The sequence below is a fragment of the Falco naumanni genome, chromosome 3 (assembly GCF_017639655.2).
Source record: "Falco naumanni isolate bFalNau1 chromosome 3, bFalNau1.pat, whole genome shotgun sequence".
In the NCBI taxonomy this organism is placed as follows: domain Eukaryota; kingdom Metazoa; phylum Chordata; class Aves; order Falconiformes; family Falconidae; genus Falco; species Falco naumanni.
In genome coordinates, this window is record NC_054056.1 from 114,786,266 (window position 1) to 114,800,839 (window position 14,574).

General features: G+C 32.8%; 1 protein-coding gene across 1 annotated transcript in view; it reads right to left on the bottom strand.

Moving 5' to 3' along the window:
- The window catches only part of CDH10 (cadherin 10), a 102,363-nt gene that overhangs the window by 12,184 nt on the left and 75,605 nt on the right, over positions 1–14,574 (bottom strand). The window contains exons 6-9 of the mRNA XM_040588233.1: positions 10,968–11,155; positions 7,845–8,098; positions 4,451–4,587; positions 2,013–2,134 (exon numbers count right to left, since the gene is read on the bottom strand). Of these exons, the coding sequence (XP_040444167.1) occupies positions 2,013–2,134; positions 4,451–4,587; positions 7,845–8,098; positions 10,968–11,155 (701 nt within the window). The remainder of the gene's footprint in view (positions 1–2,012; positions 2,135–4,450; positions 4,588–7,844; positions 8,099–10,967; positions 11,156–14,574) is intronic.

The following is a 14,574-nucleotide window of genomic DNA, read 5'->3' on the forward strand; positions in this document are numbered from 1 at the left end:
ATTTTATATGTGCTTCAATATAAATTAAGTAAATGGAAATTTTAAGGAAAAATAAATGGGAAAATAATATTCATTAAAATGTTTGTCAAAAGGAGATAGGAAATATTGAAATGTATACCACAAAATTTGTGATTGATGACGTATCATAATAGTTTAAGGGATCTAATAGAAGGTTTATATTTGATCATGGATCAAATGTAATTATGAAAACCTGAAAGGAAAGAAAAGTTGCATAAATGTGAGAGGAATAAAACTAAGGGAACCATGTTCTGTATGGATTTATTACATTCAATCTCTCAGGACAGACTGAATTCCAAAATAACAAGTCTTATTTACTATCTACCCATAAGAAGGATATAATTACATTCAATTAGATTACTCATGTTATCCTGCATTGCATTTCCAGCAAATTATTTAAACAATCATTTGCAACTCAGATTTTTTTTAAATAATATATTGATAGCCCTTCTTAGTAAACTTGGCACTTTTTTTCTGATAAAAGAGACAATATTGAGCTCTATAACAATTTAAATATTCATGGATACGAACACTTATTTGTCTTCTCATTTATTAGTCATAAACAATTTAAGTGTTTTTTTCAACTTTTAACTGATGGCATTTTCTGAATGTGAACAGAAAACCAGTGCAATGCAGAAATAACTTATGTTTACTTTTAAATTATACTGACATCAATACTGTAGATACCTCAAAAAAAAATAGTTCCTCAAAATATGTTTATATGAAAACATAACTGTTCTATTAAGCAATTCTTCATCCTCTATAGTAGTAACTTGGACAGAACAGATTCTAAGACCTCAAATGAGTAAGCTTTGTGAATTAGTGCATATAGACTTTTTTAACCCAGGGTTTTTTTTTGGGGTTTTTTTGGTTTTTTTAACTGGAAGAGGAAAATTCAGTGCTCTACTTTTCCAATTCCTAATCCATATCCCATACTGAAAATGGTTAAATTATTATTTTTAGCATTTATGGAAGACACTACAACTGTCAAAAATTCTAGATGTTTAGCCAGTGATTTCTATCTATTTAACAGTTCGAATTCTTTTATAACCCTTGAGGCAGATAAATGCCCTTGCTCAGTAACTTTAGATATTTTATGCATTATAAATTTGCTCCTTAAATCCTCTGTTCTAATTTCCAGCTGATGATACTTCTAGAAAGAAGGATGGCAATCTGAATGTGAAATTTGTAATACAACCCAAATGCCATACCTGTAGGACTGAAAGAGTTAAGATAAACTGATACTTCTCCCATGTTCATTTCAAAGGTGCTAAAATGATTGCACTGAGATACTACTGCTACCATTTTAAAGGATTTATTATTGGCTGACTGTGCCCTGGGACATGCTGTGCTGTAATAGGAAACCAGTTTTTTAACAGTTCTAATAAGCAGCTGACTGTTAGGAACTAGATATTAAGGACTGCAGTCCTTTCACTTAAATTGAAGTAGACATTATGTAGCCTCTAGGAGGCAAAACAAAATATTATGTCACCAGTTAAAAAAATGTATGTTTTGTATGTTCTTTTCCAAAGGTTTTGGTGTGATAATAAAGATAAGGCTAACAATGGGGAAAAAACAAAAGTATGAGAGATGTAGCTGTCTGTAACCACCATCAGCGTGGGTTGAAATATATCTGTATTTTGCTATTTGAGAGTTATTGAAAATATAGATTGAAATTCTTAGTAGTTACATATAATGTTTTACTTTGTAAAGATAATAGCAAAACTAATTATGACCATGTGTCTTGGACATATCTACTCAGGATTTAACAGTGTTACAGGGTTAGGTAAAGAAAAGTGGTAATTCACACACTAATGCTGTTGTAATGTATTGGTATTTCACTCCACGCCTCAACTGCAGAGTTACTTTGTTTTAATTTTCAACATTTCAGAAGCTGTTTCGGACATGATTTCTCCCAAGAAAGAGGCAAGAATAATCTACAGTTGAATGCCATAGCAAAACTGGATACTAGGAAGTGTTTATCAAAGGCATACCTGTCCAGCTCTTGCATTTTCACAGACAAAAGTATCGTAGAATACAGCAAACTGTGGGGCATTGTCATTAACATCCAAAATTCTTACATAGACTGGAACGCGAGTAGTATCTTTGGGGTTGTCTGACAGGAGAAGAGAGAAGAATAATGAATTTATTTTCCTACTAAAAGTTTTCTGTTTTCTTTCAAATTTCATGAGCAATAAACAAACAAGGTTAGGTATGAAACTGGTCAAAATGTAACATACAAACTTACACCAGGTAAGAATCAGGCCCCCTGAAAAATAAGATGTTTTGCTTTAAGTAAAAATTAAATTATTGTTATCTAGTGAGTAATGAAGATTTCACATGTAAATAGGGTCTGCAACTGTTATTTATCTATGCAATATAGTATATAAAAAGTATGCCCAGTACTATAATGACAAATTTGATTATTTTGTGGGAAGAAGAGTATTATTCTGCTGTAAGGTTTTGATTTTTAATTTTAAAAGTACTCATAATTTGTTTTGTTTTACACAGAAAATACATTATTGACTTTGTGAATTATGCTGGTTTTGGCTGGGATAGAGTTAATTTCAATCACAACATGCATGCATATTTGGAAAATTTTTCAAGCCTGACTTTCCTCTTGTGCCTTAATAAGTAGGGAGAAAATCCACAAAAACAATGAAAGTATCCCCCACCAAATCTGGTAAAGAATTTATTAGATTCAGAGATTTTATGTTTAAATTGCCTTAAAAAATATGAACGTAGATTTTTAGACCTTAGGTTAAGAACAAGAATAGTAACCTCCCCTTTGCCAAATGACAAAACCCTAGTATTATTTAGAGTGTCCTTTCATAAGTATCAGCTAATTCAGGAATACAAGTGTCCTTGTTCTCACTTGCTGATCTATTTGCTATACCAAGAATCTGAAATAATACCTGGGAGTAAAGAAGTGCAGCCATTTTTTGGAATTCTGCATATGATTTTGCAATTTTAATTTGTTTATTGTTAATGAGTGGGATAAGTAACACTAGAGATGATTCAAAATTACTGTGGTTTTGGGTTTTTTTTTTTCCTTTTTCTTTTTCTTTTTCTTTTAAGCAGCTTCAAATAAAAGAGTAAACGTTTAGGATTAGCTGTCATTAAATTCATTTGTTATTAATAACATCTTTGCTAAAGACTGAGATGTAGATGTTTTTGACTATTGGAATTGTTTAAAATGGCAGGTTTTTCACAGTCTGGCAGTTTTTCATAGTCTTTTGCATTTTTATACCGACTTTCCAAATAAATCTTAACACTGCTTTCCCATTGTGTCATGCTTCACAGGTAATATTTTTAAAGATTTAAAGACCTAAATCTCCCCCTTTACTTCTTCCTCCAAAACTATCATACCTCTGGAGAATGCTAGCTACTCCAACTAGGTCCAGAATGTAAATTTGCTCAAAGTATCCTGACCAGGAAATAAGTTTAGCATTGTGATATAATCATACAAAAATGCTAAGTTTTTTCATTATATAAATACTTCTGAAAACTATTCTTGCAACACTGGACCACACTATGAAGGATTGTAAGCTCAGGACAATGCATTACAAGAGAAAATGAAAGGTTTTTGAATAAAAGTACAGCTACCAGGTGTGCTCAATACAACCAGTTTATTAATCTGGACTACAAAAATGGGGACAGGCAGACTAGGAGTGGTTAATAGGCTCTGCAGTGTTGTTCTGGCCAGCCATGTTTCACTGCTGATAAGCTTTTTCCAATTTTCCTTTTCTTTTTTTATTGATGTAAAATTACCCCCCCAAAACCAGTAACTTTGAAATCAAGTGATCCTCACTAGCTTATTTCAAAGATCAGATGTATGTCTCTTTAGAAAATTTTCTGTTGGGTGGTTAGAGTTAATCTCAATAATCTAACAGGTTTAGAAATATCTCTGCTTTCTTTGTACTTTTAACGTGAAAATATCTACTGAAAGCTGATTTAAATACTCCCAAGAAATGCTACAGCTTAGGAATCAAATTGAACCTAACTTGTACGATGTATTGATTCCAAAAGCTGTAGATGTAGATACCATAGGAAGAGATAATGAAATTGTTTCTAAGGAAATGAAGAAAATGATAAGAGACAAAACCATAGATTTTTATCCAGAACTCTTCTACTTTAAATGTAAAATCATGTCATTATCATCAAAGAAAAAGAAGAAAACAGAGTTACTGCAGTGTTATTATTTAATTGGCTAACAGTTCAGAAGTAACTTGAACACTAAAGGTCAGTGGTGGAAGTAGTTAAGAAAAAAAAGCAACGAGGAGACTGTTGTTAGATACCCCCAGTTTATTTTCCCAGAATATCTAATAGAAAGGGGCAGGGGGAGAAGGCAGGGAGGTTTTTTTGCCTCAAAGTCAAGCTGTAATTTTGCAGACTAAGGAAAAACTGAAAGAGTGAGTCTAAATTGGCTTACTGATCTCAGCTGCTATAACACTAAGATTGTGCCACTGTGATATCTCACGGTCAAGTGTCTTTGAAGTATAGATGGACCCATTTCCAGAATGAATATTGAATATCCTGTCAAGGTCGGTGTGACGATCCAGAGAAAACCTAAATATAATAAAAAAAAAAAAAAGTATTATCAAAATAATAGAAAATGGAAGAAAACATACATTTCACAAGTTAATATAGCTTTTAATGTTACATTACAAAGGTTAGTTTTGAGAAGACATGCATTTAGTTTCTGTAAACACTTAGGAAAATTCTGTTAGCTCCATAGAATGAAGAATAAAAATTGCAAGAATTTCATAAATATGATACAATAGTAATATTTGTGATGTAATATTTGATCATCTGAACTTTTATAGACATAGATGAGAATCATAGAAAATAAGTCAGAATTTCAATCTAATAATTAAATAATTGTTTTAATCCTGAAAGGAAAATTTTCTTTGATGTACTGCTCCTTCAGACTATGACTGACAGCTCATTTATGAGCTTTTCAGAAGTATCGTTACAAGCTCAGCTTCTACACTTCAGGATATATTAATTTACTAGTGATTGAGTTAAAAAAACCTCAGTAAAAATAAGTTCATATGCAGAAATTTCACGTTCATGACTACTGATGTTAAAGGACCTCATATGCTACTATAGTTGCCATACTTCTACAGGCAAAACTAAGACAATATGGCAGAATGTCAAACTAGAATCATAAAAATTTCTCTTTCCTCCATTTTTTCTAATGTTTAGCACTGCCTTCAAAGTTAGGATTGAACCTTTGATGTTGAATTAAATGTAGGATTTTGTGAAGTACAGAACATTTATGTAACTAATTGGCAGAAGTGAGCCAAATTAAAAAAAAAAAGTCTGCTAGTACACTTGTACAGTGCAATAGAAAGAATTGTTCATGTTTTTATTAATGTTTATGAGTGATCTAAAGAGTTCATCATGTGTATCTGTTTTTATATACAGTACTTAATTAAATTGAGCAAAATGAAAAAATATGGTCATATGAAAATACAGTCTATAATGTTTTGGTGTGTTATGTTTGGTCACTCCACTTTACATGGTAGCACAAATATGTAAAACAAACAAAGCCCCAACAGAAAAGCCAACAACAAAATGAATACAGAAACAAAACAGAAGGAAATTAGAACAGCCCAAAAGACTTCTAAAGTGCAGGAAAGATTTGCTTAAATTTTTTTTTTTTTTTTTTATTACTAGCTGACTATAATAACTGTTAGGATTAAACAAAAACCTGTTATTTTTCAGAGGAATTATATTATATATTAAGACTATTTGGCTTATGTGATAAGCATTTGATTTTACTTCATCCATGGAAGTAGTTTTAATGAGGAAAAGAACTTATTTTGACAGCACTCTAGCTAACGTTTTTTCAATAGGCAATAACAATTTCTTTAGCTAATGAGATGTATTCCACATTGTTCGATTAAAAATTCAATACCATTTGATCATAGCCATGAGATAAGCACATATTTTTACCCCATCATATTGCCTCTAATAACCTGCAAATGCACAAGAATTATTATCGTTTGGAAATAGCTCCTTATTCATTGAACAAAATGGAAATTAGTAAAACAGGAAGCTATTGGCACTAAATTTATAGGAAGCCTAACTTATATGGAGTCTTAATAAACAGAAACTAATAAATAAAATAAACAGGCAAACAAAAAAAAAAAACCCAACCAAAAAACTGAATCAATTCTACAGTCTGAAGCTTGTAATATTTTTTAACTAACTATTTGAGTACTGTACAAACTTCCCTAATTCCAAAATATACCAACTTCAAAATACTTTAGTTAAAGTGTTAGTTGTTCACTTCTGGGGCAAATACATAGCGCTTTGTATTTAGTGTAGATAATTTAAGAAGTGAAAGCATGTAAAAACTTATCCTAGCTAATTCTTGTTTGAATGTATATTCAAGGTTGCTTTGGAAGTTGAAGAACAAAGCAAATACTAAAGATAATTTTATCTACGCTATGGAAGTTGTTTTAATGTTCTTGTCTTCAACTAAATAACATTAAATGAAAGCTGAAAGAAATGACTGTACTATGAAGAGCATTATCACATATATCTTCAGTTTTGTTCTCCAAGTGAACTAAATCTGGGTTCAATCGTCCCTTGTAAAAAATTTTGAAATTTCTTTGCTCTTATTAATATTGGTCTGCTCCACCTGCCTCTTCAAAATAATTTTCTATGGGAGAATGAGCAAAACATCAATAGGACATAGAAATGTTATATAAAATAATATATAAGTCGCTACTCTGCAAATAATAGTGATGAGGAAAATACATGCTACAGTTGTTCAATTGATTAAGTTGCATCAGAAACAAAATGAGTGAAAGCTCAAAGTTTGTTCTTTTTACAGTCATGATTAAGAAAATATAAATACTGAAATTGTCGGTGGTCTCATGCAATTAGAGTGGATAAAGATGCAATGCTAAGTTATTTATATATTCTTAAATTTTAGAGGCTTGGTGTTATATCCTATCTTTTCCATACACACGAATTACTGTAGGAGAAAATTAGATTCAGTTTCATTTCCTAATTCAGTTTTACCACCTGGGCCTCATTAAGAAATATGCAGAAATTGACTTTGAAGTCATTAAACAAGGTTCTTTTGCCAGAATATAGTTTTTGTGCTTTGTTCGGTATTTCAGACAACAGACGTTCAACTTGGACTGAATTGCCTTATCTGTTTCTTAAATCTTACGCGTTATAGAAAAACAAACAAAAAAACCCATATCAAAATATAGTTTACTACACTCAGCTAGATGAGACGTAGCCTGTAGTATCTAGTGGTATATGTAGAAAAGATTTTTAGAGTTATTAATTTTTCAAGGTCTAATTCCTTGGCATATTTCAGCACACACAGATAATTTTATCTTGTATAGCAATTACTCTGGGAAGCCTGCAGAACAGGAGGCACCAACCAGAGCAGGTGAGATCAGCATTGCATACTTTCCAGGACCAACCTGAGGAAGCATTAAAGCTCTGTCCCCTTCCTGGGCCATAAAATGGTTTGGCACTTTTTCAGTGTGAAGCAAGAAATTGTCCTGAAAGGCCTATTTGAAATCAATATGTAATTGTATACATTTTCTGAGATCTGAAGTACTAGAAAACATTTCCTGAGTCTCCTGTATGTCAAGTGAATGGCTGTTCCCCAAGGTGTTTGGACGCTTATAGATAACATCATTCTCAATTGTGTCTATCTCTGGGACACTAGTAAATAACACGAAAAAATTAACATCTTCCTGTGCACAATGTGTACATGAATATTCATGTTGTATTACTATTTCTGTTAATTTTGTTAGCAAACGCTGTGTTTACAGAGACTGGAGTATTACCTTATTGGACTAGAGGCCGAATCAGGATCCCGTGCCATTACTGTTCCTATTATTGTCCCCAACTCAATATCTTCATGCACCTCAAAAAGGTATGAAGATCTGCTGAAGACAGGAGGTTCATCTACATCTTCTACAGAGATTTTCACAATAGTTGTATCTTTAAAAGGCCCAAGATAATAGAAGCGTGGATCCACATGTGTATTCTCAGCCTCTACTTTCAAGGTATAAAGTCGTCTTGTCTCGTAGTCCAGTGGCTAAAAATGAAGATGATGATAAAGTTTATTATATTACATTATATATTGAAAGATATTGCCCTACATACATAATGGAAACTGAAGAGGACTCAAGACTTCTCAGATCTTGCTCTCAGTCGGGGGAACCCAAATACAGTTCAGATTTTCCACAGCATTGTGATCACTTTCTTTAGTGATAAATTCCCATTGTTTTTAGAGGAAGTTTCTCTTCCTAAATATTATTTGTATTATTATAGCACCAATGACAAAAATTTTCAGTGCAAATTTACCAATTATTTTTATGAATTTTGCAGCTGTTTCACAGCTGAACATGGATATGAAGAAATCATATAGGCATTTAAAATACTTCAAAATACAGACTTGAAATAATGACATTTCAGAACAAGGTACTTAATACTAATATTTCTTAGGAAATGCTATAAACTCTTGGATACTCAAAATAGTCTGAGTATCCTTATTGTCAGAAACATGTATCTGGCCTTAAGAATTAGGAATGGTTTAGGTTTCTTTTAAGGAAGGAGGGATGTGTCAAAGTACTCTGTATCTAGAGAAACAGTAAGAGCTTAATGTTGTTAGTTTTCATTTAACTTAATTAATCCAGCATCAGAGATTTTGTTGGGTTTGTTTGAGTTTGTTTGTTTGTTTTTTTCAAAATAGAACTGACGTCAGAAGTTCATTTTTAAAATGGAAGGAGGAAAGGTTCAGGTTTGTAATTAGAAACTATTTTGGATAGAGAAGAACCTTTATTCATTCAAATTTTTCTAACTGTCATAGATTAAAAGTGTTAGACAGTTAATGATACAGAGGAAATGAGCAAGTTCAGAATTTACCCTACTGACACAGAGAAGACACTATTAACTCCCCCAAAATCTCAGGGAGGTATCAAGCTGGTGGTTTACATTCATCAAAGTGAATGGTAGAAGACTTGTTTTTTTCTGCCTAACTGCTTTTAAATACAAATTAATGTTCATGAAAGATGCTAGAGGGACACCCTAGAAATTTAAATATTCTATTTAAAAGCAGAAAGATGAAGTCTAGTGAAAGAATGATTTTCCCCACTGCCCGATACTTGATTTAAAAAGGTAGTTAGAACAGAAGGGAGAATATCTATGAATAGAATTGAGAAACGCAACAAAGGGCTGCTATGTAACCTAGATATGAGACCATTGGTGTGTCTACAAAGTGCAATATGCTGCTATTAAGGGGTGCTGGCTTCAAGCCTAGAAGCAAAGAAGCCATGTTGACCCTGCTTTATTCTAATTAGCTGGCTTAATTGGCCAGAAGTTGTGCCATGAAGATGTAGCTAACATGCTACTAGTACATTCACATCCAGTTTGGACATCTCTTCAGGCTATTCTACAAAACATGGATATGAAACGCATGGATTACAGAGGTATTCCAATGTATCACCAGTAATGAACAAAACTGTTGCCCAAATGTATGACATTGTGGCAAGGCAATTATTTAATCTGTGAGAATTTGTCTAGAAAAAGTTCTTTTGTGGCAGGTATTAAATTCAGACTTACTAGTTTAGGGGATCAGTAAAGGAACTCCAGCTATTCATAGTTACTCATCATTGAAAACAGAAACAACAATCAACATGGCTAAATAAAAAACAAATTAAAAAAAGAATATTTTTATAAATTAACAAACTAAGCATATCTTCTTCCTTGCTAGTTACTGCTGTTGTCTGTGCTATCCGAATAAACAACTTATTTATCGGTATGGAAAAGCATCCTGGAAATTGCAAAATGTGCCAGATTGCTAATGACAGAATGAGATCTTGTTCGTTAGTATTTATTGGTGACATTTTCAGAGCTTCTGTGTTATAAATTATGAGAGTTTTATGCTTGGTGGAGTTATTAGACTGTTTTCTTCAAGACTCTATTGATTTAATATAATAGCACTTTGTGCCAAAAATATGAAGCAAGCAAGAAGAACACCTCAAGAGAAGCCTTTGCAAAGTTCTAGGAAAAGGAAAAATAATGATGACTATGCTTATAGAATAACATAGAGGTTAAAAAGGAACATACTCTGATCTTTGCAGAACTTATCTTTTCCTTGGTTGCCATCATCAAGAAATATGGAGATATATTTCATAGTAGTGTTTAATTCGTTACTTTATGCTTAAGGAGATTTGTTTTAAAAGCTAATATAAACAGTGTTTTATGTTAGAAATGCTGCCTGAACTATTTAGAAACACATCTCAAAATCCCAAAGAAAAGGACTGAGGGACTTCTGGAAGGGAAATTGTTGAGGAACAAGAGGATGGCATTTCTAAATGTGAGATCTTACACCTCTGAAAGTGCTCTGACGCACAAGACAGCTAGCTCTGAAACAGGGACACCATCATTATTTACTGCTCATGTGTTAACCAGCTTTACATGTTGGAAACAGGAATAAAACAACATAGCTTGTGACTCAGTTCCCATGCGTATGATTGTATTCTGTCATACACCGGTCACCTAAGTTGATGAGAATCTCCTAGGATAAGGAAAACCTACCTCTCTCAGTAGTGAATGAACTATGTATTGCTTGATGAAGAAAATAGGTTACAGGAATACTAAATAAATCTGTATTTGGAATCACAGAGATAATTAGTACAAACACATTGGGGGTGGTCCATTTCTTAACATACTTTGCTGGCAATAATGCTTTAAACCCATGCTGCACCTCAGATATTGGAACCACCTGTTATTTCCATTTCATCTTAAAAAGAAATCGTACCTTTCAGACACTGATGGTGGATGCTTGCAAATGTTAAGCAGTTAGAACATGCATTCATATGATCCAAGCACTTTTTTTGCAATGAACATTTGTGGCATGAAATTGACACCAAAATCATTTAGTGAATGTTTTTAATAATCACCTTTCGCACAGTTATGATGCCTTCTTGTGTGTCCTTCTGTGTTGCAATATCAAACATATCTGTCCCATCACCATCTATAATTCTGTATTCTACTTCAGCATTTTTTCCAGTGTCTGCATCTGTGGCTTTGATGCTACCGATGGCTGTCCCAACTGGGGAGGACTCAGGAATGCGGAGGTGGATGGTACCTGTCAAAGTGACAAAGAGCCGCTCAGGAGCCCCACAAGCCACTACACAGGCATTAAGTAACACAGTGTCACACAATAGCTAATTACATATTTTTGTGTATGTTTTATCCTAGAAAAGGTGTCCTTTAATACCAAGAGGATGGGCAAAATGTGAGGCAGAGAACTAAGAAGAGGAAAACTTTTAGGTGGTAGACTGAAAACAAAATTGTAGAAAAACAAATTCACAGAAAAGTAGTGTTGAAAAGGACCTCTATTCCCCTGTCTCAAAGAAGAATCAATCCATACTTTTCTTGTCTATGTCATTTATGAAACATCACCTAGAAAGACTGCTCTGTGTTCTTTTCAGGCTTCACTCTGCTTTTTCCCCCTTAATATCTAAGGCGAATCTTTGGGATACGTTTTACACCTATTCTGTCATGGAAGCAATACAAAGAACTGAATCCCCTCACTTCTGAGCAGCAGCCTGACATTTCAGCTTTCAAAATTAGATAGATACAATATTAAATAAATTTGAATTACATCCTAATGCAGGGATAGGGTTTTGAAAATCCACAAGCAGAAGGTGTGCCTATATTTGTTAAAGCAATTAATTCATACTTTAATAAGGCTTATGAACACTGCAATACAGGAAGGCCACTGGCAACATGATCTTATCATATCTTCAGGAAAGCACAGGTGAGTCATGAGGATTATCAGTGTCTCAAACTATATTACAAGCCAGCTACAGAGTGACAAAGGAACTGTTTTTGTTTCCAGGAACATTCACTGAAAAAAAACCCCACTACTATTCATTAGGACGTTTGAGACTTTCTCTCATTCCACACAACTAGTTTGTTCTGTTCTGTTCTGTTATACTTTGCCAAATCTAAAAAGTGATTAAAAAAAAGCAAAATTTAAAAAAATTAACACAATCACATATAGTTTGTAAGTAAATATCGACTGACAAATAATAAAATTAAATATCTTTATGTAATTTTATTTAGGCAGCTTTAGATATGAAACATATAGAGCATCAGAATCAATACTTTATAGCCGTACTTCACATTCTTTTTATATGAATTTATTTTTATTCAGTTACAGTTTAGTGTCTCAGCCATGCGTTTTATCTTGCATTTGCTCTGACATTTTCATTACCTTTCTCTAATACCTAAATCTGTGTACTTTGCTATGTTAGTATATAATCTCTCTGTAATCGGTTAATGATTAAAAAAAAAACAGAAGAAAAAATAGCCTCTCCTCCCATTTAGTATTTATTTGGTACTATGTGAGACTATGGTGGAAAAAACACTTTCCACTTTTTTTCCAAATTAGTATTTATATGTTATAATTAGTTTTATGTTGTTACAACTATTCTCCACCACATTTTTGGGGGGAGTGCTTAAAACTACATCCCCAAGCCATGCCTTGTGGACACAACTTTTGACTCCCACCACAATCCCAAACTCATTAATTTAGTTCACCAAGTGGTTAGAATATATATCTTGAATTGCTAAGGCAGCAGAAACAGAGAGTGAAAATAACTAGAAACCTATCATCTGAAAGATAATATTATGTCTAACCTATCCATTTATAGAAATCTCCACCACAGTATGAGACATTTTATTATTTTTGTCACTGAAGAAATTTAGTGCATTGCTTAAGTATGGGATGAAGTGCAGCTTTAGACACTGTATCAGAACACAAACTACACTGAACTAGAATTATTCTTGCAAAACTCTGCTGTCAATCCTTTTTCTCTTATTTCTCTTCTTCCTCAGGGAAAATAATTTACTGTTTGCATTTACTCCAGTGAGTGATAGTCTTTCATTTGTCCGTCAGGAATGAAAACGGGACGATCGAGGCAAGGAGAAGCTTTTCCATATACTAAGGAGAGTGGAAATCAGCTTGAATATTAAAGTCTACTGGTGTCTGGAAATACTTCAGACAGCCATAAAAAATGAAAAAGCACTCTTATTCATGTTTACCTTTCTTCCAATTTACTGTTGAATAGGCATATAATGTAAAGGTAAATATTCTTACAGAATAATAGAGGCTATAGTCTCACAGGAGACATAGGCTGCCATAACTCAAATGCACTGAGTTTCAGTCAAACTCAGGCTCCTAAGTCCATAAACCACTTTTTTTCCATTTATCATTGGTCAGCACAATCTCCTTCCTTCTAAAAACACTTGGAAAGGTTACAGTCGAAACAGACACAATATCTGAGGTATTTAAGTCTTTCTGTGTAGAATCTTGATACATTTTAAATTTTATCATGTTGCCTCAGAAGAGCAGCCGCTGCTACCGATATGCTTTTCAGGAGTTCTTTAAGAGGAGAAAAATGTTCTGAAGAGTCCTTGCTCTGTGATCTAAACAACAGATGAATTAATTGCTCTTCTGTCTTTTTTTGAGGAAGTATGATAAAACATAATATGTAGAATTTTCCACAATTCTAATATGAGTTTGAGTTTCTTGTGGAAGAAGTTTAACAAGTTATGAAATATTTTATTGAAACTTGTAGCTGTAATTTGCTGGGTCCTGTGAAAACATAATAGACATTTTAGTATTTTTCCTGGTAACTTATAAATCTGATATGAATATGATTGTCTCATGAACCTAATACACAACTGTTTTTTATTAATGGAACGGAATAAGAATAATTTAACTTAATCAGTTTCAATTCCAGTAGTCTAATTGAACTCTATTAAAATTGGAAATCATTATAAGGTCTATTTGCATTTTGAGATTAAATATAAAGATATTCTAAAAAGTCAATAGCTATTTTTACTTTCATATATCTAGTAAAATGAATCATCTTTCTAAATGTTTTAGTTTTCATTTCCAGTGAAACATACATTTATATCTAGCACAGCTATTGTCAGAGAGAAAGTAGAGAGAAAAACAAAACCACAATAAAAACCAAACATCAGAGTGTTACTAGAAGTTTCTTTAAAGCAAAGGTCACATCTGATTTAAACTGACATTAACAGAAAATGCAGAGATATTTCTAGGATAATACATGAGATTCTCATCTGACTCAAATACGATATTGGACTGCCAGAGAAGTCATGTAAAAGTGGTCTATAAAGTTGATTCTATCATTCTATGTATTAAACTAACAGGGTATTTAAGAAAGAAAGAAACAAAAGAATAGCATAACTGTGCATGTCTGATGCTTATATGCTGTCTTAAACTTAACTCCTGAAATTAACTTTCTGTATAGTTTTGAACATGACCTCTTTTTAAATAGTCTTCCTCAATAAGACCAGAAAGGAATATAGCATTCCTCACCTACACATCACTGGAATTACCATAATCCTCTATATACAAATGAAAACAAGAAAAATAATAAATAAAAAAAGTGTAGAAATACAAAGAACATAAAATGTCATTAACAATAAATTCTGTCCAGAATAGGACCTGTGTGGAAATGCAGAAAC